Source organism: Felis catus, chromosome E3 (assembly GCF_018350175.1).
Source record: "Felis catus isolate Fca126 chromosome E3, F.catus_Fca126_mat1.0, whole genome shotgun sequence".
Classification (NCBI taxonomy): Eukaryota; Metazoa; Chordata; class Mammalia; order Carnivora; family Felidae; genus Felis; species Felis catus.
Genome location: NC_058383.1, coordinates 1,883,479 through 1,908,227, shown reverse-complemented (window position 1 = coordinate 1,908,227; position 24,749 = coordinate 1,883,479). Strand labels below are relative to the sequence as shown.

General features: G+C 58.3%; 3 protein-coding genes across 8 annotated transcripts in view; 2 read left to right on the top strand and 1 right to left on the bottom strand.

The window, feature by feature from the left end:
- Positions 1 to 325: 325 nt before the first annotated feature.
- Positions 326 to 8,301, bottom strand: NUDT1 (nudix hydrolase 1). The gene is made up of 4 exons (XM_003998407.4): positions 8,171 to 8,301; positions 6,432 to 6,599; positions 1,284 to 1,429; positions 326 to 1,050 (listed from the first exon to the last, which is right to left on the bottom strand). The coding sequence occupies exons 2-4, from the start codon at positions 6,581 to 6,583 to the stop codon at positions 878 to 880; spliced, it is 471 nt and encodes a 156-aa protein (XP_003998456.1). The 5' UTR covers positions 6,584 to 6,599; positions 8,171 to 8,301; the 3' UTR covers positions 326 to 877.
- Positions 8,208 to 13,518, top strand: MRM2 (mitochondrial rRNA methyltransferase 2). 2 transcript variants are annotated; one of them, XM_003998406.5, is made up of 3 exons: positions 8,208 to 8,339; positions 9,429 to 9,718; positions 12,378 to 13,518. In XM_003998406.5, exons 1-3 carry the CDS (start codon positions 8,332 to 8,334, stop codon positions 12,818 to 12,820), a joined length of 741 nt encoding a protein of 246 aa, XP_003998455.2. In that variant the 5' UTR covers positions 8,208 to 8,331; the 3' UTR covers positions 12,821 to 13,518. The 2 variants fall into 2 exon arrangements, with proteins under 2 accessions (XP_003998455.2, XP_006941921.2); XM_006941859.5 differs by lacking the exon at positions 8,208 to 8,339 and adding an exon at positions 8,376 to 8,449.
- A 1,070-nt stretch (positions 13,519 to 14,588) lies between these two features.
- MAD1L1 (mitotic arrest deficient 1 like 1) overlaps positions 14,589 to 24,749 on the top strand; it is a 362,570-nt gene continuing 352,409 nt past the window's right edge. For all 5 annotated transcript variants that reach the window (XM_045048077.1, XM_045048076.1, XM_045048078.1 and 2 more), the window contains exons 1-4: positions 14,589 to 14,743; positions 16,857 to 17,019; positions 20,297 to 20,437; positions 22,735 to 22,914. In XM_045048077.1, coding sequence (XP_044904012.1) covers positions 16,870 to 17,019; positions 20,297 to 20,437; positions 22,735 to 22,914 — 471 coding nt within the window. In that variant the 5' untranslated portion in view covers positions 14,589 to 14,743; positions 16,857 to 16,869. The remainder of the gene's footprint in view (positions 14,744 to 16,856; positions 17,020 to 20,296; positions 20,438 to 22,734; positions 22,915 to 24,749) is intronic.

The following is a 24,749-nucleotide window of genomic DNA, read 5'->3' as shown; positions in this document are numbered from 1 at the left end:
ACTGCGGGAGGGAGACCACAGCCTTGCCTTGTCTCCCACGGTCTGCGATGTCCCGGTGCCACGGGGACAGAGCCCGATCCCGACTCTGCAAGGCCGGAATGGAGCCCGGCCCCGGTGTGTGCCTTCGCCAGGTCCCTCCAGCCTGGGCCCAGCTTGCTCACAGCATCAGATCTGGGCATGTGCGGGACTCTGCACAGGTTGAGGTCGGCTGGTTTTGTCAGCATTCGAGACCCTTCTCTTCGTGATGCAGTTCTGTGTATGGAGCACTTTACAAGGCTGTAGGCATCAATTACTACGCCAATAAACTGGAATCGTTCACACACGGTTTGCATTCTGAGAGCTTTATCAATAAACACACGAACAACTGTGATCAAACCCCTTTATAAAACTTGGGTGAAGTGGGTTCTCCGTATAAGCGAGTGCTGCCTCCCTCCTTCCTGGTGGTCAGAAGTCTGGACAGGAACAGCCAGTCCCTTGAGGTGAGGGAGGTGACGGCTTCTGATGCATCAGACCAGGGTTTTAGGCCTGGGCCTCGCCTGTTCGGTTTGCCCTTGAAGGAGGGGTGGGGGGCAAGGACGCCACACCCTCTAACCCACTCTATGGTCCTGACAAGACCGCGGCGCTCGGCCCGCCCTCCGGGCCCAGTGTGCGGGCCATAGGCAGCCAGCAGGCAGGCAGCTTCCTGAGGACAGGCCTGGGCTGGTGTGTGCGAGGCCCCGTGAAGAATGTGAAAAGGTAAGAGAGCTTTCTTCTTTCCGCCTCACCACACCCGGAACCCCCCGCCCCGCCTCGGGGCTCCGAGAGCAGGTGAAGAGATGGACGGCACTGCGGGTTTGCATTGGATTCGGCAGCCTGCGGGGCCAGCGTGGTTCTGCGTCTACACCTCGTCCACCTCGCGGAGCGTGTAGTCCAGGATGGTGTTGGGGCCCTGGAACTTGAAATACCCGTGGAATTTCTTGTTCTGAAGCAGGAGGGGAAACCAGTAGCTGTCATCGGGCCACATGTCACCAAAGGGGATCCGGTCCAGCTGGAACCACCGGGGCCGCATTTCTGTGGTGGTGCAAAGGGGGACACGGTGTTCAGCCGGGAGCTAAACTGACTTGGTGAGAAACTGCCAGGGGGTGTCGTGTGAGGAGCTCGACAGGCTCCTAGTTCAACCCTAGGGCCGTGTCCCGGTGTCACTCCGCGCAAGAGGGAGGAGGAACGAGGCTGACACGAGGGGCTGGCGCAGCGCCTGCCCCGGGAGACGGAGGGAAGGGAGAAGGGGAGGCCCCGAGACTCACCGTCGCTCTCCGCGGGCGTCCCCTGGACACTGTCTGTGCGGAAGATGTGCACGTCCATCAGTTCCGGCTCGCCCACGAACTCGAACACGATCCGGCCCACCTTGTGGAGTGTGTCCGCGGTCAGACCGCACTCCTCCCGCAGCTCCCTGCGGGCAGAGTGGGCGACGGTCACAGCAAGGCACCGGGCAGGGGCACGCCCGCCTGTGGGCCAAGGGAGCCACAGACGCAGGCGCCCGGGCCCGCGTCAACAGTTCCCGACCTGGCAGGAACTTGGTTATCTGGGGGCCTGTTCATCGAAGCCGATTCTGTTCAGAGTCTGGTTCAGGGCGCACAGGCCGACCGGTGCGACACCTTGCGAGCCACGGTGCAGCCCAGGCCCGGCCGAGCTCAGCTGTTCGGGGGTCGGTCGCGGGCGAGCTGGGAACCTTCCACCCGGTCCTTCAGCTCCAGCTCTCTCCCGGGGGGTTGCTGGGGGGCGGGGGCAGCAGCCACGTGAGTACCGCTTTGTGGGCTGTGGGAACCCCGGGCCCTGAACCGGGAGCCACCCTTCCTCACACGCGTGCTCGGAGGGCACAGGAGCACACCGCTGTACACGGCCTCCTTCGCGAGGGCCTGCCTCGGTCTGTTCCACCGAGGAGACACCCCCAACCCTCTGGCCAGCTTCCCTGCAGCCGCCCGAGGGTGGGGGGGAGGTGGGGGGAACAGGAGCCTGGGGCCCGTCTGGGTCGTCTCCTCCTGCGGACCCCTCCCCCCCACCCGAGCACTGTGCCCGGCCACCAGCAGAACCCGACGCCGCTTCTGTTTCAAAGTATTCACTGCTCAAGTGTCACGTTCGCCGCGGACAACCTGCCAGACCCTGGGCGGATGCGACAGCAGAGAGAACCCTCACTGCCGCCTCAGTGTGTTTCTTCCGGGCCTTCTCCTTCACACATCCGTTTACACGACTGCAGACGCGTCACGCGCTCGGACCCGCGCTTCCCACGCAAGGCCGGCGTCGCGCCCCGCCCCTCGAGGAGTTCCAGCAGTTTCCCACCCGGTGTGGGTGGCGGAGTAGGAACTGCTGTCCGTGCGTCCAGCGCGAGACCCCGTGGTGGGCGTCACCACCTGCGCGCCCCATACCTCTCCTGTCTGGCCCTGGCCAACGGCTCCGCCCCCCCCCCGCCCCCCCCCCCCCCCCCCCCCCCCCCGCTTCTGGTTCCCACGGCGTCTTCTGGAAGCACTGTGCTCCGGACCCCGGGGAACCCCTGGCTGCTCGCTGCAGCGGCCAGGGAACTCGGTCTTTTGCTCCCTTAGAGCCTGGCTTCCCTACTGCTCTGGATGTATTCGTTTCTGTAAGCGTTCTCGTTACACCTGACCGTTTACAGTTGTAAGTAGGAACAGGTTTTTTTGGCTTTGCGCTCCAAGTTGTGTTAGGAACACGATAGGTAAGTACCTCCCGTGCCTGTACGAAGCCAGGGAAACCACTTTGCTCGTTAAACACACACACGCTGGGTCCAAACGGTCTGATGTGAGCAGACGCCTTCCTCAGCGGGAAGTCCACCCTGAGCTCCCGGTAAGGTCTGCAAGGCAATCACGCCCATTTGCTGCCGCTGTGGACGAGGCCGACTGAGGCTCTGAAAGCTGGAATTTGTTCAGGGACGTGCTTAAAATTAGACTTGACCTAAAAAAATGAATGTCTTCACTTGGGGGGTGCAGGTGGCTCCCCAGCTAAAGGCTCTGGCATCCGCCGGGCCTCCCCCACTGCTCTGGCAGCAGGCCGGTGGGTCTGGGTTTTAAAAACTTCACCTGGTGGTTGGTGTTTTGACTAGTTTTGGTTCGTCTTCCCTCAATACACAGCAGTGCACGAAGTATCGATAACCTTACTTCACGGGCTGAGGTAATTAGCGGGGACGACAGCCTCGGTTTTGCTAAAGTGTCGGATCGTGTGTGTGACACTCAGCTCCCCAGATGGCAGAGAGCAGGATGAGGAACGCATTACACAAGACAGCAGCAGCCGAGTGTCTGGGTGGGCGTGCGGGCCCCGCGGTCCTGGGGCTCGGCTTCGGCCGCTGCTCCTCTGGGGCGCTCTGAACACCGTGCCCTGGGGCCTTGCTGGGGTCCAGAGAAGGGACGCTGCACCCGCCTACGGCCCAAACCTGACTCTGAGGGCCCTCAGACCCCCAGGTGCCCTTCGTGCGGCACTGGGGACAGCGCGACAGGAAACGGAGGTCAGGCCATGTCATATCTGCCCTGTGATTACGACAGGGGACTGCAGCACAGTGGAAAACGTGGTCTCTTCAGTAATGCTGTGTCAGCTGGATGTCTTCACGGATGAGTCTCGACCCTCTGCCCTACATCTTATCCCAAACTCCATTCCAGATGAAGATCTAACACTCCTGAACGTTCCAGAAGAAAAACTTAGGAGAAGGTCTCCAGCCTGGGATAGGCAAAGATCGCGCTAAAATGAAACTTCTACTCATAGAAACGTCATCACGAATGAAAAGACAAGCCCCAGGGAGGACACAGTAGCAGACTGGGCGTGGCCGAGGGGGACCCGCGAACTCCAGGACACTGCAGCCCACTGGGCCTGAGGACCGAACAGCAAAGAGAACAAAGATGGGACAACACAGAACAGAATGTCGGGTGTGGGACAGCCAGGAAAGGTGTGGCCCATGTGCGACGGGAACACCGGCAGGAGAACAGCAGTGACTCCGGTAGTCACTGGGAATTTCCCCAAACTGATGTCAGACGCCGAACCACAGATCCTGGGAGCTCCGAGGACTCCAAGCGAGACAGACACCAGAAAACTACCTTAGGCACGTTTCTTTCAGAGTGTAATAAATCAAAGAAAAGGAAAAGATCTTAAAGCCAGAGGACAAAAGCACTTGGCCACAGAGGAACCAGGATGAGAGTCAAATCTGACTCCCCAGAAACCGAGCGAGCAGAGAGGGAGCGAAATACTTAGTGTTGACAGAAAACACACCAACCTAGGATTCTGTACTTTACTTCCCATCAAGAAGAAGGGGAGATAAAGACTTTCTCAAACAATAATTGAGGGGCCCCATTACCAGCCTCCTAACAAACACGAGAGCGAGGTCTTTGGAGAAAAGGGCAATGGCGGAACCTTGGATCCGCACGAAGAAAGCGAGAGGACTGAAGGAGTGAGCCAAGGCAAGATAAAACCATTCTGGTTTTTATGCTCGATCGATTGAGTGGGTAAGGGTTTGAGGTTTTTGGCGACGACGTGTCCGCGTTGGTGTGCCCCATGTGTGCGTGCATGTGTGTAAGGGGAACAGTGAGCACCCAGGGTTGGGTGTTGGAATCAGGATTGTTGTCAAGAGGCCCTCAGACCACCCATGGGGCGGGGGGCAGCGTTATCTGAAAGTGCACTTGGATCGTGTGCCAATCCGTATTGCAAACTTTGAGGTGTGCACTAAACATTAAAGAAGTATAGCTGACCTTCTAAAAAGGGGAGAAAATGGAATCCTTTAAGTGCCCAATTAAAACCGCGGAATGGAGAAAAGGGGTGGAAGACAAAGCCAGGAACAGAGGACAAGGGTGACAAACCGAAAACCACCGAATCTGGTGGATATTAACCCATCTGTGTACCAGCCACCACTTGGAACGTCAGCCGTCCACGGGCTCCGGCGAAAGAAGGATCGTCAGAGTGGATCTGAAGACAAGACCAGCCAGTGCGGTCCGCACGGAGCCCACGATGCACAGAAAGATTAAAGGCACAAAGTATACAATGATAAAGATGAAAAAACGCAGATTGAAAGTAAACGGAGAGAAACACACCAGGCTAACACTAGTCAAAGGAAGAAAGGAGTATCTGTACGGGTTTTAGAGCTGACTTCAAAGCAGCAAGTGTCGGCAGGAATAAAGGGGATTCCGTCCTGCGGGAGGGACCACTTCTCCTCGATAGGATGCTTAATACGTATGCACCTGATGATAGTCAAGCTACGGGAGGCAAAAATGAATGGAACCGCACGGAGAAGTGGATGGATCCACCCTCCTGGCTGGACACTTCAAGCAGAAAATCAATAAAGACGTCAAACGTATAAGGAACTGCAAATCTCTCAGACAGGCAGCCCCGTTTAAAAACAAGGGCAAAAGACCTGAGTGGGGGGCAGACACCAGAGGGCGCACCCGTGTGGCCGCGCTTCCCCCGCCATGTGCTGTCGGGGCAGCCTGGCCATGCTGCCTAGCGCTTGCCCAAACAAATGACCACAGGCGGCAGCACGCCGGGTCCCATGCCTAGGAGGGGGAGGTGCACACCAAGGACATCACACCCGTGGCCGTTCAAACCCAGGACTTGGCCCAGTCGTGCACCATGAAGTCAACTTGGTGGACTGTGACCAGCAATTAAAAAAACCCGAAGGATAGGAACTATGTTAGCGGGACTACGTGAGCGCGTACTTTCGTGTGGTAAGAGCATTGTTGTATCAGAACGTAAACATCTCTTATGTGGGTTGTGATGTTTAAAAAACTCCAAACTTGAGAACCATCGGGCTGCGGAGCCTGCAGCTGACTTCCTTTCCAGAAGCCTCATTAGTATGCATGTGGGGATCTGGTCTCTTCCCCGGGGAAAGCGGCCTTAATTAAGGTTGCTGACTTCCTTCAGAATGCCATCAGTAGTAGCGAAGGCTTGTGGAGCGCTTTGTGAGATGTTTGCACACACGGTCTCATTTGTTCCACACGTGAGGACAAGGAAGGGCAAGGGGACTGATGTCGGAGAGCTGTGTGATCTCAGACAAGCCGTCAACCGCTCTGGGCTCTGGTTCCTGCCCACGTGAGGCAGGCTGTGCCGAGGACTAATGGAGACTGTGTGTGAACAGGCTCAGACAGAAGAGCTGGTCATCAGCTCCCTGAACGCACGAGGAAAGCAAACGACTGACCAGCCGGAAGTCGCCATGCCACAACAGCTTCCCAAATGTGTCCTGAAAGCCCCTCCCGCGCCCCCAGCAACAGCTCACGTGCCCTGGGCACTCCCCACTGGTCCAAATCCTGTATGGTTACATCCTCAATCTCCACACTCCCGAGAGGCAGGAAGGGTCATCGTTATTCCCATTTTTGGGATGAAGAAACTGAGACCCAAGAGCTCCATAAGGAGCTGTAGGCTGTCACCCTTGGGAGCGGGTTCTGTGGTCAGGCCCACCCCTCCCTCACCTCTTGGCCCCGTCCTCGATGCTCTCTCCTCCTTGAACTTTGCCTCCAAAGCCATTCCACCGGCCGGCCCCGAAGCCTCGTTTCTTCATGCCCAGGAGAACTCGCGGAGGCTGCAGCACCAGCACCAATGTGTAGAGCCTGGAGGCGCCCATGGTCCCCCGGGGACCCCTTGAGGAAGGCAAAAAGGCTGGGTCAGCTTGACCTGGGTGCACGCGGAGTGTGGATGAGGCCAGGGGCCTGGTGAGATGGGAATGTGCTGTGGAAGGCAGGGGGGAATCTGCCTGGTGGTAACCTCCCAGCCCTGCCACGAGAGGCTCGCCTCCTGCCAGATGGAAACCGAACAAATGAGCTTCCAGAGTAGAAAGAGAGAGGCCTGGCCCTCCGAATCCAGCGGCACCCGTGTCCAAGCCTTGGGATTGCCAGGGCTGATGGAGCAGGTTCGGAAAGGGCCGTGTCAACCCTTCCCCCTCCTCAGCACAGGGCTGTTTTTGCCCCTGTGTCCAGCCCGTGGACAGTCCACCCCCTGTGGCCCCAACACAACCAGGCAGGTTAGCCGACGGTTCTCGGGTCAGGCTTTTGGCCTTGGCCTTTTCATCAGTGGGGCCTTCTTCTGGCCTGCTGGGATATGCCTTCCACACTTCACCGCAGAGCTATAGAGTCCCGAGGAGCTCCTGGCAGAGAGCCCGCCCAGCGAGGGCTGGCTGGTCCTCCCTCCTGCGACAGTTCATAATCCGCTCACAACTGTTGCTGCTCTGGGCTCTGGCACTGGAGCCACAAGGGCCCCTCCCGCTCGAACGGGTGTGCGTGGTCCAGAGGAAAACTCCAAGGGTGATGCCTGGGTTGCTGCTGGACACATGGAGGAGGACCAGGACCCTCTGTGCATCCATCCCTGTCCCAGCCTGGGGCCACCGTTCACAAGTCTCTTACCCTGGGGACCACACCGGATGAGAAGCAGGATCCAGGAGCAGGGATCCTCGTGGGGAGCCACAGTGTCTGAGAAAAGGGAGCTACAGCTGGGTCCTGGTTTGGGGGGTAGGTCTGGCCAAAGTGGGTCTCTGTGGCCGAGCCTACCTGTCTGCCTGTGTCCTCTGTCGTGATGCTGACTGGTTCATGCCCAGAGCCCTGGCTTCCTGAGTGACTTGTGGTGGTGAGGCAGATACCAGGAGTGTCAGCTATCACTTATTAAGCACTGGCTGTATACCTCTTTTAAAAAATCATTCTGTTTAGTAGACCCAAGAACTTTGTGAGCTAAGACTTGCTTTCTCCATTTTCAGATCAAGAAACTGCAGCTCGAAGAGGCTCAGTCTGACCCAAGGTCAAACTTGGGGAAGACCCCAATCTGGGTCTAACGGGCTTTTGAAGTTCAGTTGTCCCCTGGGTCCTGGAGCAAGCGGCTTGGGACCACAATTAGAGAGTCCTCAGAGGGCCACTCCGAACGTCAGCGGCTGGGAGGCTGCAACAGGCCCGGGCATGTGGTCTCCGAGTCAAGTGGTCGGTACACCGAGGTCCCTCACCAGGGTTTTGAAAGATCCTATCCACAGAACACCAGGCTCAGGCCCTGGTTCCGGATCCCTCTCCTCCGACCTCTGCTCACCTGGCGCCCCCACCCCCTGGTCCCGCACCCCTCTCACCGCCCCGGCTCCCCCCCACCAACCCCGTCCCTGGTCCCCCCCCCCCCCCCCCCCCGCTCGCAGGACCCGGGCTCCGCTCCCCGGCCCCCTCCCCTCTCCCCTGCTCACCTGACCCGGGTTCCGCTCCCGGGCTCTCCGGTCCCTGTCCTCAGACCCGGGATCGCGCGCGCTTTCTGAATAAGGGAGCCGCGGAAGCCGGGGGGGCGTGGCCTCGGGCCGGAAGCGAGGCCGGCACTTCCGGCGCGGGGGACAGGAGCCGATCGGCACCCATGGCTCGGTGAGTGGGGCTGTGAGCTAGGTGCTGGGCGAGGTCGTGCGCTCCTTCGGCGTTTGTGGGGGCGCCTGCTGCATGCTTCCGGGGGAGGAGGGGCCGGGGGCGCGTCCCAGGTTCGTCCGCGGGGAAGGGGCGCAGAGACGCGGTCATTCCCGGCGAAGCGCCTTGGGTTGTTGAAGGGCCTTTGGCCTTGCGCCCTGGTGAAGATGTCCGGGTCGTCCCTTGAGGAACACGGATGCAGAACTTACTTTGTAGGGTTGTTCTGAGAGTTGAGTGAGGGGGGTGCGGAGAGCTCCCGGCCCGCGACAAACCGTTCAGACCCTGACTTTGCCAAAGAGACTTGGAACTCGTTCTTCAGGCTGAGTGCAGTTGTTAGGAGATGGGCCTGGCGGCCCTGTGTTGGCCGCTGTGCTGAGGCGTCCAGGAAGGCGGGGTCTGTCCCCTGGGGGCTTCTCCCAGTCCCGCAGAGCCCGGGGACAAGTTGTCCCGGGTAAGAAAGAAGATTGCTTTGTCGACATCATCAGGCCTGTTAAGCAGAACCGGAAAAGCTTTGAGTTTTCCTTCTGAAGACAATTTTCCCGAGGGCCCCACGCTTCTTCGCCAGAAGGAGTTCGCCTGCCGTGTTCGTGCACTTGGGCCGCCGCAGGCCAGGCGTAGACCACACAAACGCAGGCTGAGGCCGCAGACCCGGATCACGGTGCTGCAGGGCCCTTTCTCGTGGGGCCTCTCTCCTCGACCTGCACACGGCTGCCTTCTGCCCGTGGCCTCACGTGGTCTTTCCCCGCGCACCTGTGTCCCAACTGTCTCTGATGAAGACGCCAGTCGGGTCGGGTTGGGGCCCGCCTGTATAGCCTCATTTGTACTTACCTCTTTAAACACCACTTCTGTTTTGAGGTTTCTGGGGTTAGCGCTTCAACACACCCCTTTGGGGAGGGACTCAGTGCAGGCCATTACACCCGTTTTCTGGCCGCGTCGCCTTGTCAAGTTTCCTCCCCGTTTGGGCCTCCGGGCCCTCTAAAAACACGTGGGTTGAACCAGGGACCCCGCCTATCTGTGTGATGTCCACCTGTTAGCTCCCTTTTTCTTTCTCAGGTCCTTGAAGCTGGTACGTGCGTCCCTTCAGCGGCAAAGGTTTCACACCGCTGGGAGCCACTACAAGGGTCGGACCGCTGCTGAGCACCTGTGGCTGACACGTCATTTGAGGGACCCGTTTGTGAAGGCAGCGAAGGTGGAGAGTTACCGGTGCCGAAGTGCCTTCAAGCTCTTGGAGGTGAACGAGAGGCACCAGATCCTGCGGCCCGGCCTCCGGGTCTTAGACTGTGGGGCGGCTCCCGGGGCCTGGAGCCAGGTGGCCGTGCAGAGGGTCAACGCTGCGGGCGCAGGTAGGGCCTCTGACCACCCCCGAGTGTGCGGGCGCGGGCCAGCTGCCCTCCACCAGGGGAGGTGGCCAAGCCGCTTTGTGATGACACATTCTTCGGAGTGGCTGCTGTAGGGGCTGATGAGGAAAACGGGACACTGATGTGTTGACAGCGGGAGACCGGGTGGAAAGCTACGACGGAGACTAAAAGTGCCTCACGTCACCACGTCCGTGTGTGCGTGAATGTGTCGGAGAGCCCCCTTCCCGAACTTGTTTTTGCACACGTGACTGCACGTGTATGTTTTCTTTTTCAGAAACGATAGTAACTCACATCCTTCTTACTGATTTGGAGCCTTAATGGAGGGCTTCTTTCCCGCCCCCACTCACTGATCTATTGACATTTTCCCATGCCTGCACAGCTCAGTCAACCCCAGAGTTCTCCAGGTCCTGGTCTTCGAAGCCCTGGGTCTCCTGGAGGCCCTGCTGGGGGCTGCTCAAGGTTCTCCCCTCTGGCTCAACCTGAGGGACTCAGCTTTTACCTATTTCATATTTTAGGATTTTGTAAAAAAAAGAAAAAAAAAGAAAGAAACTGTTTCTATGTTAATAAGGTTCCCCTGCTCAGTCAGGAGAAACCAATACCCTCGGTGTGGAAAGCCCTGGCGTCCTTGTAAACGCTCGTGTAGACCGCCATATGATGATGTCCCGTGCTGTTGAGCCAGCCTCCTGCTGGGCTCCGGTGTTGCCCTCGGGGCCCTTGTTAGCTGCAGGAGCCGTGGTGAGCATCCCTACCCTTTGTGTTTCCTGCCGTAAAGTCGGAAGGGACCAGAACCCCTGGCATTACATGACATATGTGCCGGCTCACAGAAATCTCAGACACCTGGGGTGCGGACCTTGTGCCCATTTTCCTAGTGAAGAATGAGGTTCGGAGGAGTTTGGCGGGCTTCTGAATGCACGGGCTGGGAGTGCTGTTCCCTGGGTTCAGGACAAAGAACCAGCCCCGTTACTGGGTGTGGGATGCCGCCAGGGGCCCTAGAACAGGTTACAATTTTTTTTTTTAACTCAATAAATATCACCTAAGTGAAGGGATTTGTGTCCGAGACCTCTGTTCGTTTTCCTACCACTGAGCCTGCCCACAGACCTAACGACAGATTTTATTTTATTTTTAATCTTACGTTTATTTATTTAGCTAGAGATAACTAAGATGTTGTGGTTCCTTGTAATTTACTTAAAAGTGCATCTTTTTTTTTTTTTACTGTCAAATTTATTGTCAAAGTGGTTTCCATACAACACCCAGTGCTCATCCCAAAAGGTGCCCTCCTCAATACCCATCACCCACCCTCCCCTCCTTCCCACCCCCTATCTACCCTCAGTTTGTTCTCAGTTTTTAAGAGTCTCTTATGCTTTGGGTCTCTCCCTCTCTAACCTCTTTTTTTTTTTTTTCCCCTTCCCCTCCTCCATGGGTTTCTGTTAAGTTTCTCAGGATCCACATAAGAGTGAAAACATATGGCATCTGTCTTTCTCTGTATGACTTATTTCACTTAGCATAACACTCTCCAGTTTCATCCACGTTGCTACGAAAGGCCATATTTCATTCTTTCTCATTGCCACGTAGTGTTCCATTGTGTATATAAACCACAATTTCTGTATCCATTCGTCACTAACAACGGATTTTAATGGCTCCTGTCCCTGTATAACTGCTCCTCAGGGGAAGGAGGAACACGGCCAGGTTTGACTCGTAGGAAGCAGCGGCCGAAGCAAAGGCTGTGGATAGAATGTCCGGTTTCTTTTCCTGCCAGAAGGTGTACAGATGCACCCAAAGTATTTGCCTCTAGTGGCCCCTTCCCGAGGTTATGACGCCTGGGATGCTAACGGGAGTCAGGTACATGCCGTGAGGTGTGAGATGGCCTACTTTCCAGGGCTGAACATGAGAGTTTTCTCCTTTGAAAAATGCACTCTTCAAAGTGGTTGGACTTCCAGTCCTTAGCTAGAAGACCCACGTTCCACCGCCGTGGGACAGCCTCGTTGCTACGCGGTCTGCACTAGCAGATCTGTGACGGCACCCTCCCCTCATGCCCTGGGGACTGGGGAGAAGGGTTCTCCTCACCATGGGGCGGGGACGCAGAGAGGGGCCGGGGACAGCAGTCTTGCTGGCCCGAGGCCCTGTTCCAGGTGAGACGATGGCCTCTACTGCCCAGCTGCTACCACTCACACCTGGTCGAGGGATCGGTTCCTGTACCTTGTCTTCCCCACTTCTCGGCTTGCTTCTAGTAGTTTGTGCATCAAAAGAAATTGGATTAAGCTAACAGAAGTGCTGAGTTAATCCGGAGGTGCTGTATGCACTCACGTGTCATTGGTTCAGTTTGTCAGAAAGCCCACTCGGAGATACCCTTTCACAGACAGCTGGCCTCTGGAAGGGAGGTGAAGCCAGAGTTGGGGTCAGGTGCCTGCCCCGGGACAGGCACTTCTCTTCTCTGGGCCTCAGTTAGCTTCCTTGTGTGGAGAGTGGGGACTGTCACCCCTGCCATGTGTGTGTTTGGGATGGATACAAGTGGGGAAAGGCCCGTGTCCACCTCTTGGCGTGTTCGCTCTTTACGTTGGTCCTGACTTTTTACTTTTATTTTTCTATTTGTATTTCTGAGGGAAGATTCAGGCTGTAAATAAATAACATACTCTGTCTTCCTTAGATCCCGGTGCTCCTGTGGGCTTTGTGCTTGGGGTAGACCTTCTCCACATATTCCCCCTGGAGGGGGCAACTTTTCTGTCCCCCGCCGACGTGACTGACCCCAGAACCGTCCAGAGAGTCCGAGAGCTGCTTCCTGGCGGGAGAGCAGATGTCATTCTGAGTGACATGGCACCCAATGCCACAGGGATCCGGAGCCTGGATCACGACAGGCTCATTAGCCTGTGCTCGTCCCTTCTGGACGTGGCTCCAGATATTCTGCACCCCGGCGGAACGTTCCTCTGCAAAACGTGGGCTGGAAGTCAAAGCCTTGGGTTACGGAAGAGACTGGCCGAGCAGTTCCAGAACACCAGGACTGTAAAGCCTAGAGCCAGCAGGAAGGAATCTTCAGAGGTGTACCTCTTGGCCACACAGTACCGAAGAGCGAAGGGGCCTGTGGAGGACTGAGGGCTGCCTCTGCCATTTGTGGTCCTCGTTCACTGCAAGTGTGGTGTGAGCTCTTTCCTGGAGTGTGGCTGGAGGGGTCAGAGCTTGATCCGGGACGTGGCTGGCAGGACGAGGGTGCGACCTTTCTTTGAACCACAGTGTATTCACTGGTCACGATATATGATAAAAAATAGTCCCTAAGTGATCTTAGGTGCAGAGGAAGGATGAAAAGACAGTGGGAAGGAGAAACCTTGATGTCAGCAGGCTGTTCGCCTGTAACAGAGTTTCCACCATTGCTCCCAGAAGGCACCACCCAGGCTGTGGTTATACAGTGTAGCGAATGCGAATGAAAATCTGAAATTTCGACCTGGGGGTTAATTTCCATCTCTCTGGTGAATGGTGTGGAAATTAATACTTTCAAGCAACCAGAACGGGGCGGGGGGGGGGGGGGGGGGACGGGGGGGGGCAGTTAGGGAAGACATTTCATGTGAATTTTGCAGGGGGTGGTGTGCTTGTTTTGTTGCTGGAAATCCGCCTCGCTGTAATACTCCAGGCCCCTAAGACTGGAATTGCCAAAGCAAGCAGCCACGTGGAGTGCTGGATTTCCTTTTACTCTCTTCCAGGAACTTGATGCAGCTTTATAAAACAATGTAGATTGTGTTTATTTAAGGGATTTCCATGCTTTGAAGTTTGTTTCTATAAAAATTGTTTTTTTCAAAGCTACTTGTCATTAAAAAAAAGGGGGGGGGGCGGCGCCTGGGTGGCTCAGTCGGTTAAAGCATCCAACTTCAGCTCAGGTCAGATCTATCTCCCGGTTCTTAAGATCCAGCCCGGGGTTGGGCTCTGTGCTGACAGCTCAGAGCCTGGATCCTGCTTGGGATTCTGTGTCTCCCTCTCTTTCTGCCCCTCCCCTCGCTCATGCTGTCTCTCTCTCTCTCTCTCAAAAATAAACATTTAAGAAAAAAAAGCCATTTCCTGCAGGGGTGCTCATCCCTTAATAAGAGTGTATGGACTATAACCCTGATTAAATCCCGAGGGTGGAGCTGAGGGAGAGCCTGGGTAGATAGGGAACCCCACAATCTCCATCAGTCTCCCCAGGGTGCAGTCCAGCGCTCTGAAGTGGGCTGCAGGCTTGGTTTAACCTTTTTTCATTTTACTTTTGGTTGTAGTCAATTAGGACTGGAAAATCCCCCCACTTCCTCAGGGCTCCTCTCCACCCCATTTCTTGCGCGGGGTGCTGATCCGGGGATGGGGCGGGACGGGGGAAGAGGTGCCGACCCTTGGAGCACTGGGCAGATCAGAGGTGGGGGAGGTGCAGACCTTAGGGGGCGTGGTGTAGACGCTGGGTACGGTGCAGACCCTCCCAAGCGCGGTGCAGACCCTAGGGCGCTCGGTCCCGGGTGGGGTGGGAGCCTGGAGGACGAGGTTCAGGAGGGAGCGAGACCTGTGTTACTGGACGATGATCGCTGGCTATGGGAGCTCACAGGGCGCTGGGAGGGTAGCCTAGAAGCAGAGTATTTTGCCTTTCCAGTGGACCCTGTGGAAACTACAAACATATTCAAGCTAATACCGTAACGAAATTTTGGGAGTTGTCAGAGCCAGCAAGTTTGTCCCGAAGAGGCCACCGTTGGGCCTTGCTATTCCACACAATACGGTGCGAGGCCACCGCCACAGCGGAGGCCCGTCCCGCGCGGGAAGGCTGGCACCCCGACAGTCCCGCGGGCCGGCCTTTGGTGCGAGTCCTGCCAGGGCGGTGTCAAGGGAGCGGACCGCTCCGGGGAGCAGGCGGAGGTCCCCGGCCCCGCTGGTGCTCGGACTCAGGGATTTACGGCCGGCCCTGCCCAGGTCTCGCGAGAGCGCGGCGGCACTTCTCGCGATACGCGGGCGCGGGCGCAGAGGAGGGAGATCTGAGCGGCGGCCGCGGCGAGCGGCGGGCTACCTGAGGTGAGCGGCGGGGCGTCAGGGTCCCGGGTGGGCTTCGGGCGGGGTCGAGGAGCCAGGTTGGGCGCGGGTGGCGCCCCCTCCCCCTGCCCACTGGTCTCCTCCCTCCTGCCCCCCTCTCGCGCTCGGTCTTCGGAGCCCGGCCGGGGTGCTACCCGAAGCCGGGGTCTAGGTAGCGGGGGGCCGGGGTGCGAGCCGGGAGCGGGGGCCTCGGAGAGGGTTCGGCGTCGTCGGAGCCGGGGTCCTGGGAACGGGGATCGGGGTGAGAGCGGGGCCGAGGTCCTGGGAGCTGGCGTCCCCGGTGCCGGGATGCGAGCCGGGATCGGGGTCCTCGGAGCCGGGGTCCTCGGAGCCGGGGCTTGGGTGCGAGTCGGGACCGGGGTCCTCGGAGCCGAGATACTGGGAGCGGGAGCCGGGGTCTTAGGAGCTGGGGCTGAGGTGCGAACCCGGGCCGGGGTCTGGACGGGGTCCCTGGCGGTGGCGTCTAGGGGCGGGGCTTACCCCCACCCAGAGTCTGGCTGGGAAGCCGCGCCGGCCCGCGTGCTGTCACCCGCGCCTCTTCTAGCGGAGCGCGCTGCAGCTCCTGAAGGCCCCAGAGGCCAGGGCGGGCGGGGGGCGACGCATGTGTGCCTGGAGTTTGCGCGGAAGGTCCCCCCGGGCGGTGTCCTGGCCGAGAAGGGCAGCTGACCGGCGGCGCACAACCTGGGGGGTGTGGAGTCTGTGGGATAAAGGGGATGGAGTGGAGGCTGCTGCCTGATCGCGTGCCTCGTGTAGTGGCCCAGTTACAGGCAGTTGACAACGCGTGTGTTCCCTTGGTTCCAGTGCATCCCAGGCATCTGTTCTTGCACGGGACCTACCGGCTCAGTTTCTCATGGGGGGACGGAGAGGATGGCCCCAGGCTGACCTTGGCAGACCTAAGGGTTTGCTTCCAGAGAAGAGCTCAGCTGTCTGCCGCCGCTGTCAGCACTGAGCGCTTGCCCTGTTCTTGCATTCCCCTTTTCCTTCCCAGTGCGATTGAGAGTTGGCAAGGACAGCCGTGTTTTCCAGGGGCGGACACATGGCCTGCAGAGGAGGAGGGCCCTGTGTGCAGAGGGCCAAGGTTCTCGTACAGGAAACTCACAACCAAACTAGATTTCTCAGTCTCTTCCACTGGGGTGTTGGCGGGGAGGCGTTTTCAGTCTGGTACCTGGGGGAAGTCCCTGCAAGCCAGCCTGTTTCCCAAAGGGGACACGGTGTGCACCTGTAGCAGTCCACACCTGTGCCCGCTGGTGGACGGGTGGGCGGGCGGGCCGCGTGAAGCCACAGTCCCTTGCGCTCGGGAATGCGGCTCCTTGGTCTTGTTCGCGCGTTGGCTCGTGGAGCACAAACTGGACCTGAGAGCCAGGCGGGCCTGGGATCTGGTCCATTCTGTAGCTTCTGAAGCCTCGCTTTCTCACGTCTCACACGTGTGTAAACACCTAGTTCGCCCGTTGTGAAGTCTGAGGTGTCCTGTGAGAAGTTTCAGGCCGAGTGAGGATCTGGCATGACTCACCCCTGCCTTCTGGAAACTTAGGACAGGCACCGTAATCCTCACGGCAGCTTTGCAAAGAGGCTTTCCTGGTCCTCAGTTTACAGATGAGGAAACTGAGGCTCGAGAAGGCTCAGTGCTCGGTGTCACGTACGTTTCTTTTTGGTCGAAACTAGCAATGCCTATTAAGGTCATCGTTAGCGGTGATTACGGTTAGCGTCGCTGGGGTCGCCAGCTCTCGCCACTGCGGCCTGCTTTGTTCCTCGTTCCCAGAGGCTGGGTCTTTTGTGTTCACGGGGCCATGTGCCCTGGGACTGCTGGGCATCTTTTTCTGGGAGCCGTCTGTCCGTCGCTGGTGTGCAGGTCAGCACCGTGACAGCGGCTCAGCGGCATGGTCTTCAGATGCCTCTGTTCTCTGGTCAAGTGGCAGTGTGGGCTCCCGCTTGGCCCTGGAAATGTGGTTATGGGCTCGGGAGTGCTGTGAGTGTCGGGAGGGCAGGGCTGCCCAGAGGCCCCCCCCCCCCCCCCCCCCCCCCCCCCCCCCCCGGCGCTGGTGCAGCTAATGGTGCCTGCAGACGCTCACCGTGGGCCCTCCCCGTCTTCCTGCAGAAGCCAAGTGGCCATGGACGACCTGGGGGAGAACACCACGGTGCTGTCCACCCTGAGGTCTTTGAACAACTTCATTTCTCAGCGGGTGGAGGCAGGATCTGGACTGGACGCTCCCGCCTCCGCCCAGGGCTCTCTGCAGATGCAGTACCAGGAGAGCATGCAGGTGAGCGCCCCCGGCGGGAGGGGCTCCGCGGGAGGGGCTCCGGGGCTCCAGGTGGGAAGACACATGCCTTAGGTGGGGCCTGTGCCGGGGAGCACCCGGGTCCCCCGGTCCCCGGGTCGGGAAGGGTCTCCAAGAAAGAGAAAGATTGGGTATGCCCTGGTCTCAGACCACTTTGGGGGGGGGGGGCGTTTGCAGATCTTGGCTTCACTCTGCCGTGATGTGGCTTTTACAGTTTTGCGATAAAAACAGTCCTATTTCCTTTATTTCACTGCCTTGGCAACACTGACCATACACCGTGATAAAGGGGTCAGGTCTTCTGGAGGACTTGAGGTTCCACAGAGTTGTGGGGTCAGTCTCATGGGGGCAGGGATCACTGGGCCCTCATAAGCAGGGGGTGGCGTCTGCGCCTGGGCCTGGCCCCCACCCCTCTGCACTGCCGATGTCCAGCAGCTCCCCTGTGCTGTGCGGCCTGAGCCATCCCAGGGAAACGGCCCCTGATGGAGCCCGGGAGCCCCAGGGAGGCCCAGGCAGCATCTGGTCAAACACATGCTGGTGTGTTTGTGTGCATTCGTTTGCTGAGTAATTGAATGATTTCTGTTTGTTTGTGGGCTGAGTTGCTGCTCGCTGCCATTTTTTGGCAAGGACTGTTTTTTATTTTGAAATTGAATCTTTTAGATTTGTTTTTGGCATTAAAGCATTTTTTGGAAACGCTAGTGGCAATTGTGCTTTTTTTTGTTTGTTTGAGTTGCTCACTGGCAAAATAAGAAGTTAGCAGCTTTGGTCTACAAAAGCGTTGCAATTTTGTTGATGCAAATGTCTGGCAACTTTTGGCCAACCTGTCGGAACTATAGAATCTAGAAATTCAGAGGCCAGCCTTTCAGTAAGCTAGTGCTGTGGAGGGCTTCCTCAGTCTGCGGGACCCCGTAGGCGGGTGCCAGAGAGGGCTGGTTAGAGTGCTGCGGCCGTAGGCTGCCAGGGCCCTGACCTGGTCCTGAGCTGGCCCGGGACATCCGTCAGTGTTTTTGTGCCCTACCAAGCTGCCCCCTGATGGCAGATGAGGGAACTGAGAACCTACAGGTCTGGGGGGAGCCTGGAAATCAGTGCTTTGACTACCATTCCGGGCCCCCTGCCCTTTTTTTTTTTATTTCAACTTTTTTTTTTAACGTTTATTTATTTTTGAGACAGAGAGAGACAGAGCATGAACGGGGGAGGGGCACAGAGAGAGGGAGACACAGAATCGGAAGCAGGCCCCAGGCTCCAAGCCATCAGCCCAGAGCCCGACGCGGGGCTCGAACTCACGGACCGCGAGATCGTGACCTGGCTGAAGTCGGACGCCCAACCGACTGAGCCACCCAGGCGCCCCCCTGCCCTTTTTTTGAGCCTCTTGTTTCCGTGGGAAAGTGTTTACAGTCGCTCTGCTACATGTCAGTGTTGGTTTCGACATAAACATGTTTCAGTTACCTTCCTTCACATGCAGTCGCAGTCGATGTTTCAGGAAGACGTGTCCATGGGTCTGTTTCTCTGGGACTCCTGGTCCCTGTGCAGTGGTGCCCACGGGAGCTGGGAGCCCTAGCTGCAGGCACAGAGTGAGGCTGGGAAGACCAGTGAGTCTGACGGAAGGTGCACTTTGGAACTCCCCCACTTGAACGGGTGGGGGTGGAAGTGAGAGAAAGTGTCCGAGGAGTGAAGTGTGGACTTGAGCCCCCAGAGACGGTGGGTGGGGGGGGGGGGTTGGGTAGAGAAGATACCTTTCCCCTGGCCTGGGATTTCTCATCCGTGGTTCGGCTGACGTTTTGAGGTGGGTGGTTCTTTGTTCTGCAGGACAGGCTTGTGCCTTGTGCGGTGTTGAGCGACATCCCTGGCCTCTGCCCGCGGGATGCCGGTAGCGAACACGTACTGCTTGCCTGTCTTTTGACGGTCGACAGCGTCTCCAGACGTTGCCAAGCATCCCTGCTGGAACTGAGAACCACTCGCCGTAACGGTTCAATGTGCACATGAATACCTGATATGTTTAAGAGGAAGATTCTGATTTGGCATCTGTGGGGCGCAGCCTGAGATTCTGCGTTTCTTTCTCGTGCTCTGGAGCTGCGGTGCTACCAGGCATTCTTGGAGTGGTCAGGCTCTAGTCCACGTGAGCCAGAGACCCTGACAGTCAGTGGGTCTGTGAAACTGACGTGTCCTCCGAGGCCCTTCAAGGCTTGACCTCACCTTTATGTGCCTACCCTCTGTGGTGGGTGTACTTGTAAGACGGCTCCCGAATGCCCGGCCTCAGGTGGGTCACACTTTCTCCCACTTAAACACTAGGTATTGTGGCGGCAGGATTTTGCCAACAGAATTAAGAACTTCAGTCAGTTGACCTTATGATGGTGGGCCTGACTTACTCAGATGAGCCTTTTAAACCTAGGTCACTAGATCAGATCGAGAAGTCAGAGACAGAGCAGGAGAGGGATTCCACATATGGGGGATTCTCCTTTGTTGGCTTTGGAGGTGGACAGGGGCCACGTGGCAGGGAATGTGGGTGGTCTCCAGGGGCTGACAGCAGCCCAGGGCTGATAGCAAGGAAATGGGACCTCGGTCCTCCAGCCATGTGAGTGTGGAAGAGGATCTCATGGTCCAGATGAGGTTGGAGCGTGGCCACTGGGTGTTGATTTTAGCCTGTGAGAGCCTGATCACACGACCTGGCCTTCTGCCCACAGAGCCTGACGGCGGCTAACGTGGGGTTTTAGCTGCTAAGTTTGTTGTAAGTTGCTGCACAGCAATAGGAAACTAATATGCTCTTTTCTCTAAAACAAGCATATACACCACCTTATTAAAACATATCATTCTTGGGCACCTGGGGAGCTCAGTCGGTTGAACATCTGACTTCGGTTCAGGTCACGATCTCACGGTCCGTGGGTTCCAGCCCCGCGACGGGCTCTGTGCTGACAGCTTGGAGCGTGGAGCCTGCTTCGGGTTCTGTCTCCCTCTCTCTGTGCCCCTCCCCTGCTCACGCTCTGTCTCTCTCTCTCTCTCTCTCTTTCTCTCTCTCCCTCAGAAAGAAATAAATACTAAAAGAAATTGAAAAAAAAATAGGTCCTTCTCTTCCTGTTATTGTCTCTCTGTTTACTGCCTCTGTGTACCTGTTTTCCAACAAAAGACCGGGCATCCGTCCTTCTCCCTCAAGGCTGAGTACGGGCCCTGTTGGGAGCAGGTGTCAGTGTGTGAGTGTCAGACGAGCCCCCCAGCTGTTCGGCGCAGCTGCTGAGGGTTCTCTCTCCCTCGGGTGTGACCTGCTCAGCTGGAGGAACGAGCCGAGCGGATCCGCTCCAAGTCCCAGGTCGTCCAGGTGGAGCGGGAGAAGACGCAGCTGGAGCTGAGCCACAAGAGAGCGCGAGTGGAACTGGAGCGGGCGGCCAGCACCAGCGCCAGGCGCTACGAGGTGGGTGCGAGCGGGCGGGCCCGGCCGTCAGAAGCCACGAGGTGCGTGCGGGCAGCCGGGCCCGGCGTAGGGCATTGTGCACGGTGCCTGCTGGGCCGTCGGGCAGGTGACCCTCCTGGCTGGGAGCCAAGGTGCTCTCCCTCCTGAGGCCACAGAGTGACCGTGCTCGATGTCCTTGAGGGGCAGTGCACGGGGGAGGACTGCCTGCCGTCTGCCTGGCGAGGTGCCGGTGGGCGTTCCTCTCTGTGGGGCTGCCTGTTCTCCCCACCCCTCCCAAGAATTGGGGTGTAAATCCAGCAGAAATACCAGGTGCCACTGGGCGACAGGCTTGGAAAGTCACTGGGTTGCATGGAGGTCTCAGGTCCAGGCTGGACCAGTCTTGCTCACGTGGTTACAGGGCCCAGAGCAAAGACCTCCAGGGGCGCCTGGGTGGCTGATTCGGTTAAGTGCCGACTTCGGCTCGGGTCATGATCTCACGGTTCGTCGGTTCGGGCCCCGCGTCGGGCTCTGTGCTGACAGTTCGGAGCCTGGAGCCTGCTTCAGATTCTCTGTCTCCCTCTCTCTCTCTGCCCCCCGCTCGCACTCTGTGTGTGTGTGTCTCTCTCTCTTTAAAAAATAAACTAAAAATGAAAAGAAAAAAAAAAACCTCCAACCTGGGGGTACTTCCTGTTGTCCTTGGCTTACCCAGGGCAGGCTGGGAAAGCGTGTTACCTAGAGAAGGTGCTAGGTTTTTACTTAGGGCATAAATCCCTTGCTTCCTTTGCTTTGATCAACAGCACTTCACCAGGGTTTTTTAATAAGTGCTGATGATTTGTGGAAATGCTGCCAGACTCCAGCAAAGCATTGGACCGGAAAGTCTCTGACCTGCCTACACTTTCCCAGGGGTGGATGTCTGGCCCTGTTCTTGCCTTACGTAGCATATCTGCATGCTCTCCTAATCCTGTAAAAATAGCTGATGTCTTCGAGGGCGTGATGCTAATTTGATGTGTTCGACCTGGTATGCAGGCTTCTGGCCACGGTGCGCCGTGTGGGCCCAGTAGCCCGGAAACATGGGCTGCGAGTGGGTGCCGTGGCCTTGGCATTGTCCCGGTGCCGCTCTGAGGGGGTCTCTCTCTTAACGTGTGATGTTAGCTGCTGTTCAGGGTTGTCCTGGGAGGGACAGGGGAAGGCCGTGGTAACGAAGTGCCTCATCAGGGGTGTGGAGGTGGCACCAGGGGCCACGAGATGGTGGGAATTGCGGTGTTGGTGTTACCGCCTGGCTCTCAGGCAGAAGGCACGCGGTGTGGAGCTCCCGGAATTTTCCTGGGCCGTAAGTCTGTCAAGGACAGGGTCTGTCCTGGCTGCTCTGGGTCTCCAGGGTCCAGCACGGGCTGTGGCACCTTACAGGTGCTTAGGATACGTTGGAATGAGTGGGGCATCGTTGCAGGGTCGGTGGAAGTTTTGTCTTGGGGAAATCCAAGGATGCGGGCTGCGCTTAACCCCGGGCCCTCGCTGAGCATGGCCTCTCTCTCTGAGAGGCCTCTCCCTTCCCACCCGCAGATGCAGCTGTGTGGGACCTGGGCCGCCTGAGCGAGCAGCTCTCACATGGTTTCTCTGTCTGGGACACGTGTCGTGGGTTTTCAGGGATGCCAGTTTGGCAGTGGGTGGGCCTCTGGAGCCTCTGGATGGTGAGACTCCGGTTGGTGTCTGAGGTCTGGGGACCTGCACGGACTGCCCTGTGTGCACTTGGGACTGGCAGCCCGAACGGAGATGCCGCACCCTGCTCTGTGGCGTGCTTCCGTGGCAGAAGGGTCCCCTGGCTGTTCGGAGATCACACTTGTAGCTCCTTATTCCCGTGTGTCCCTCGAGCAGGCTGTGTCCCCACTTGCGTGTTGCTCCCCCGTGGTGCTGGGCTGGAGAGCCCTGGGGTGAGCACTTGCCTTGGGGGTGCTGGCGGACCTTGCAGGGGGCTTGCGCGGCTCCCCTTCCTGGGGAGCACTCAGAGGCCAGCAGCATTAGGTGCCCGCTTTGCGGTCTCTTCCTTTCTGGGGCTGAAGGTAAGCTCCCCGTGGCCGACCGTTGGCTCTTGGGACCCCCCCCCCCCAACCCGGGGCCATCAGAGCGCTGGAGTCTTGGTCCTGCGGCTGGCTTCCCGGCATAAGACGCGTGGCGGGGGTGAAGGGCTGCAGGAGGTGATGTGCGCCGCGGGGCCTCTCCCTGCGGGAGCGGGGTGTGCGGCATGGCCGCGCCTGTCCCCGGGGAGGGTGGGCTGGGCCGCCCCCGCTCACTGTCCCCGCTTTCTGTCCCCGCTCTGGCAGCGCGAGGTGGACCGCAACCAGGAGCTCCTGACGCGCATCCGGCAGCTGCAGGAGCGCGAGGCCGAGGCGGAGGAGAGGATGAAGGAGCAGCTGGAGCGCCACAGGCGGTGCCGGCAGAGCCTGGACGCCGCCGGCCAGAAGCTTCGGGAGAAGGAGGACGGCCTGGCTGCGGCCGGCGAGGTGAGGGCCCTCCCCGGGGCGGCCGCGTCGTGCGGGGCCGGTCTCCTCAGAGTCCCCTTCCCGCACCTGCGCCGATGGTGTCTGCGTCGTCCGTCGTAATCCGGATACAGATCCTCATTTCCACTCGTGGTTTTCAGTTAACGAGTCAAACGTTGTCTTAGTCTCTGTCATTAGGACTTTTAATGGTCGACTAGCCCGTGTTGTGTCACGTAAAAAACTGTTTTACGTGCGTGCGTCCTGGTATGAGTACGTACGGGATACGAACGCGGCAGGTGGCGTGTACTTTCTGTTTCTATTGAGTTGCTCACTCAGGCGCGTTCCTAGGAGTGGGGTTTGAGGTCGCTGGCTTCTGCTGACAGTTGCCGTGTTGTCCTGACAGCATCGTTGAGGGTTCTGGTTTCCCTGTAGCCTTTCCTGTCGTGGATCTTCAGGAAGTCTTCTGGAAATACCTAAATACCTTTTTTTCTCCCTTCCGGAGGCGTAAGTGGTGCTTCTGGATTTGCATGTCTTTGATTAGTAGGTCTGTTAGCATCTGAGAGCGCCTTTGAAGCCAGAGCACATCCGAGCCCTGCTCCTTATTCCCTCGACCCGTTGAAGGTTGTATAAATTTCAGAAGCAGAGCCCAGATGCTGATGCTGGTGGAGACGGGGCTCTCCTGACCTTCCCTGTCCCTTTGCGGTGTTGCTGCGGCTCGCGGGCGCCGGGAGGAAGGAGATGAAGCGCTGCCGGGGGAGGAGCGGGGGCGCGGGATCGTTGGTATTCTGTCTCTGCGTGCGTCTCCACTTGATAGATCTCGGGAAGCGGCAGGTTATTTTTGCCTTGGCAACGCTGGGGAGTATGTTAACGTTGTTCCTACATCTGTCTTCTGATGTGGATGCTGGCAGGAGCGGAGCCGTGATCGGCTCAAGACAAGTCCCTATGTCGCCCTTGGCGTGCTTGCCCGAGCTGCGTCCTGGGGCCTGTGTGCTCCCCGGGGCCTGCGTGCTCCCCGGGGCCTGCGTGCGGGAGGCTGCTGTGCGGCCCACGGGGGCGGGGGACAGAGCCGGGTGGGGGGGAGGCCACCGCCACGGAAGTGGGAAAAGTCTCAGCCAGTCAGGAAGGAGGACCCTGAATTTTGTTTGTTACTTTTTACTTCCTTGGAGAAAGCCCTCCCTGGTGACCGAGGCTGTCGCTGTTCCCGCACCGCGCTCTCTTACAGGGTGCCTGGTTCGAGAAGTCCGTCAGCAGGGAGTCCTCTTGCTGCCGGCCCGGCTTCCAGGCAGCGGCGTCCTGCGTGCGGCCAGCCGTCTGGTCCCGTATCCAGCGCAGCACCGGGTGTGTGGTGTGCGTGTTTGGAGTTCGGGAAGACTTCTCGAAGGCTGTCTTCTTAGATCAGTGTGTTTTAGTACCTTCGTTTTTCTTGGGTTCCCAGGCTGGCAGGCGCCATCGTAACAGAGCAGACCATGCAGATGGCCGGAGTGTGGGACGTGGATGGCCTGTGTCAGTGCCCCCTGGGCCCCCGCAAACATGGGTCCTGGGCAGGGGTGGGCCTCCTCGCTGGTGCGGGTCCTCGGTTCTCATCCTCCGCTCCAGGAGGCTAATTTACAGGGACGCCTCTGAGCTGGCTTCCCTGGGACAGCCACAGAAGGAGAGTGGTCAGCAGATGGTCACTAGAGGTCACCGGGTGAGGGTGTGGTCTGACGGCTGGGCAGAAGTTCTGCCCCTGAAAGTCCCAAGGCCCTGCTTTCGCCAGCCTCCCCAGCCTCCGCTCTCCCTTCTCCCTGCTTCTGGACGAGGGCACGGGGTCTGCACGGTCTTCCCGCACGCAGCTCCTCTGTTCTGTGGGGCTCCTGTAG

Bases quoted from the DNA above. Each gene is read 5' to 3' on its own strand.
- MRM2 (XM_006941859.5), top strand. From the start codon at position 8,412: ATGCTTCCGGGGGAGGAGGGGCCGGGGGCGCGTCCCAG. The intron at 8,450-9,428 runs GTTCGTCCGCGG...TTTCTTTCTCAG, and splicing joins GGGCCGGGGGCGCGTCCCAG to GTCCTTGAAGCTGGTACGTG. The intron at 9,719-12,377 runs GTAGGGCCTCTG...TGTCTTCCTTAG, and splicing joins GGTCAACGCTGCGGGCGCAG to ATCCCGGTGCTCCTGTGGGC.
- NUDT1 (XM_003998407.4), bottom strand. From the start codon at position 6,583: ATGGGCGCCTCCAGGCTCTACACATTGGTGCTGGTGCTGCAGCCTCCG. The intron at 1,430-6,431 runs GTGAGGGAGGGG...CTCTGCCCGCAG, and splicing joins ATCGAGGACGGGGCCAAGAG to GGAGCTGCGGGAGGAGTGCG. The intron at 1,051-1,283 runs GTGAGTCTCGGG...GCACCACCACAG, and splicing joins GACGCCCGCGGAGAGCGACG to AAATGCGGCCCCGGTGGTTC.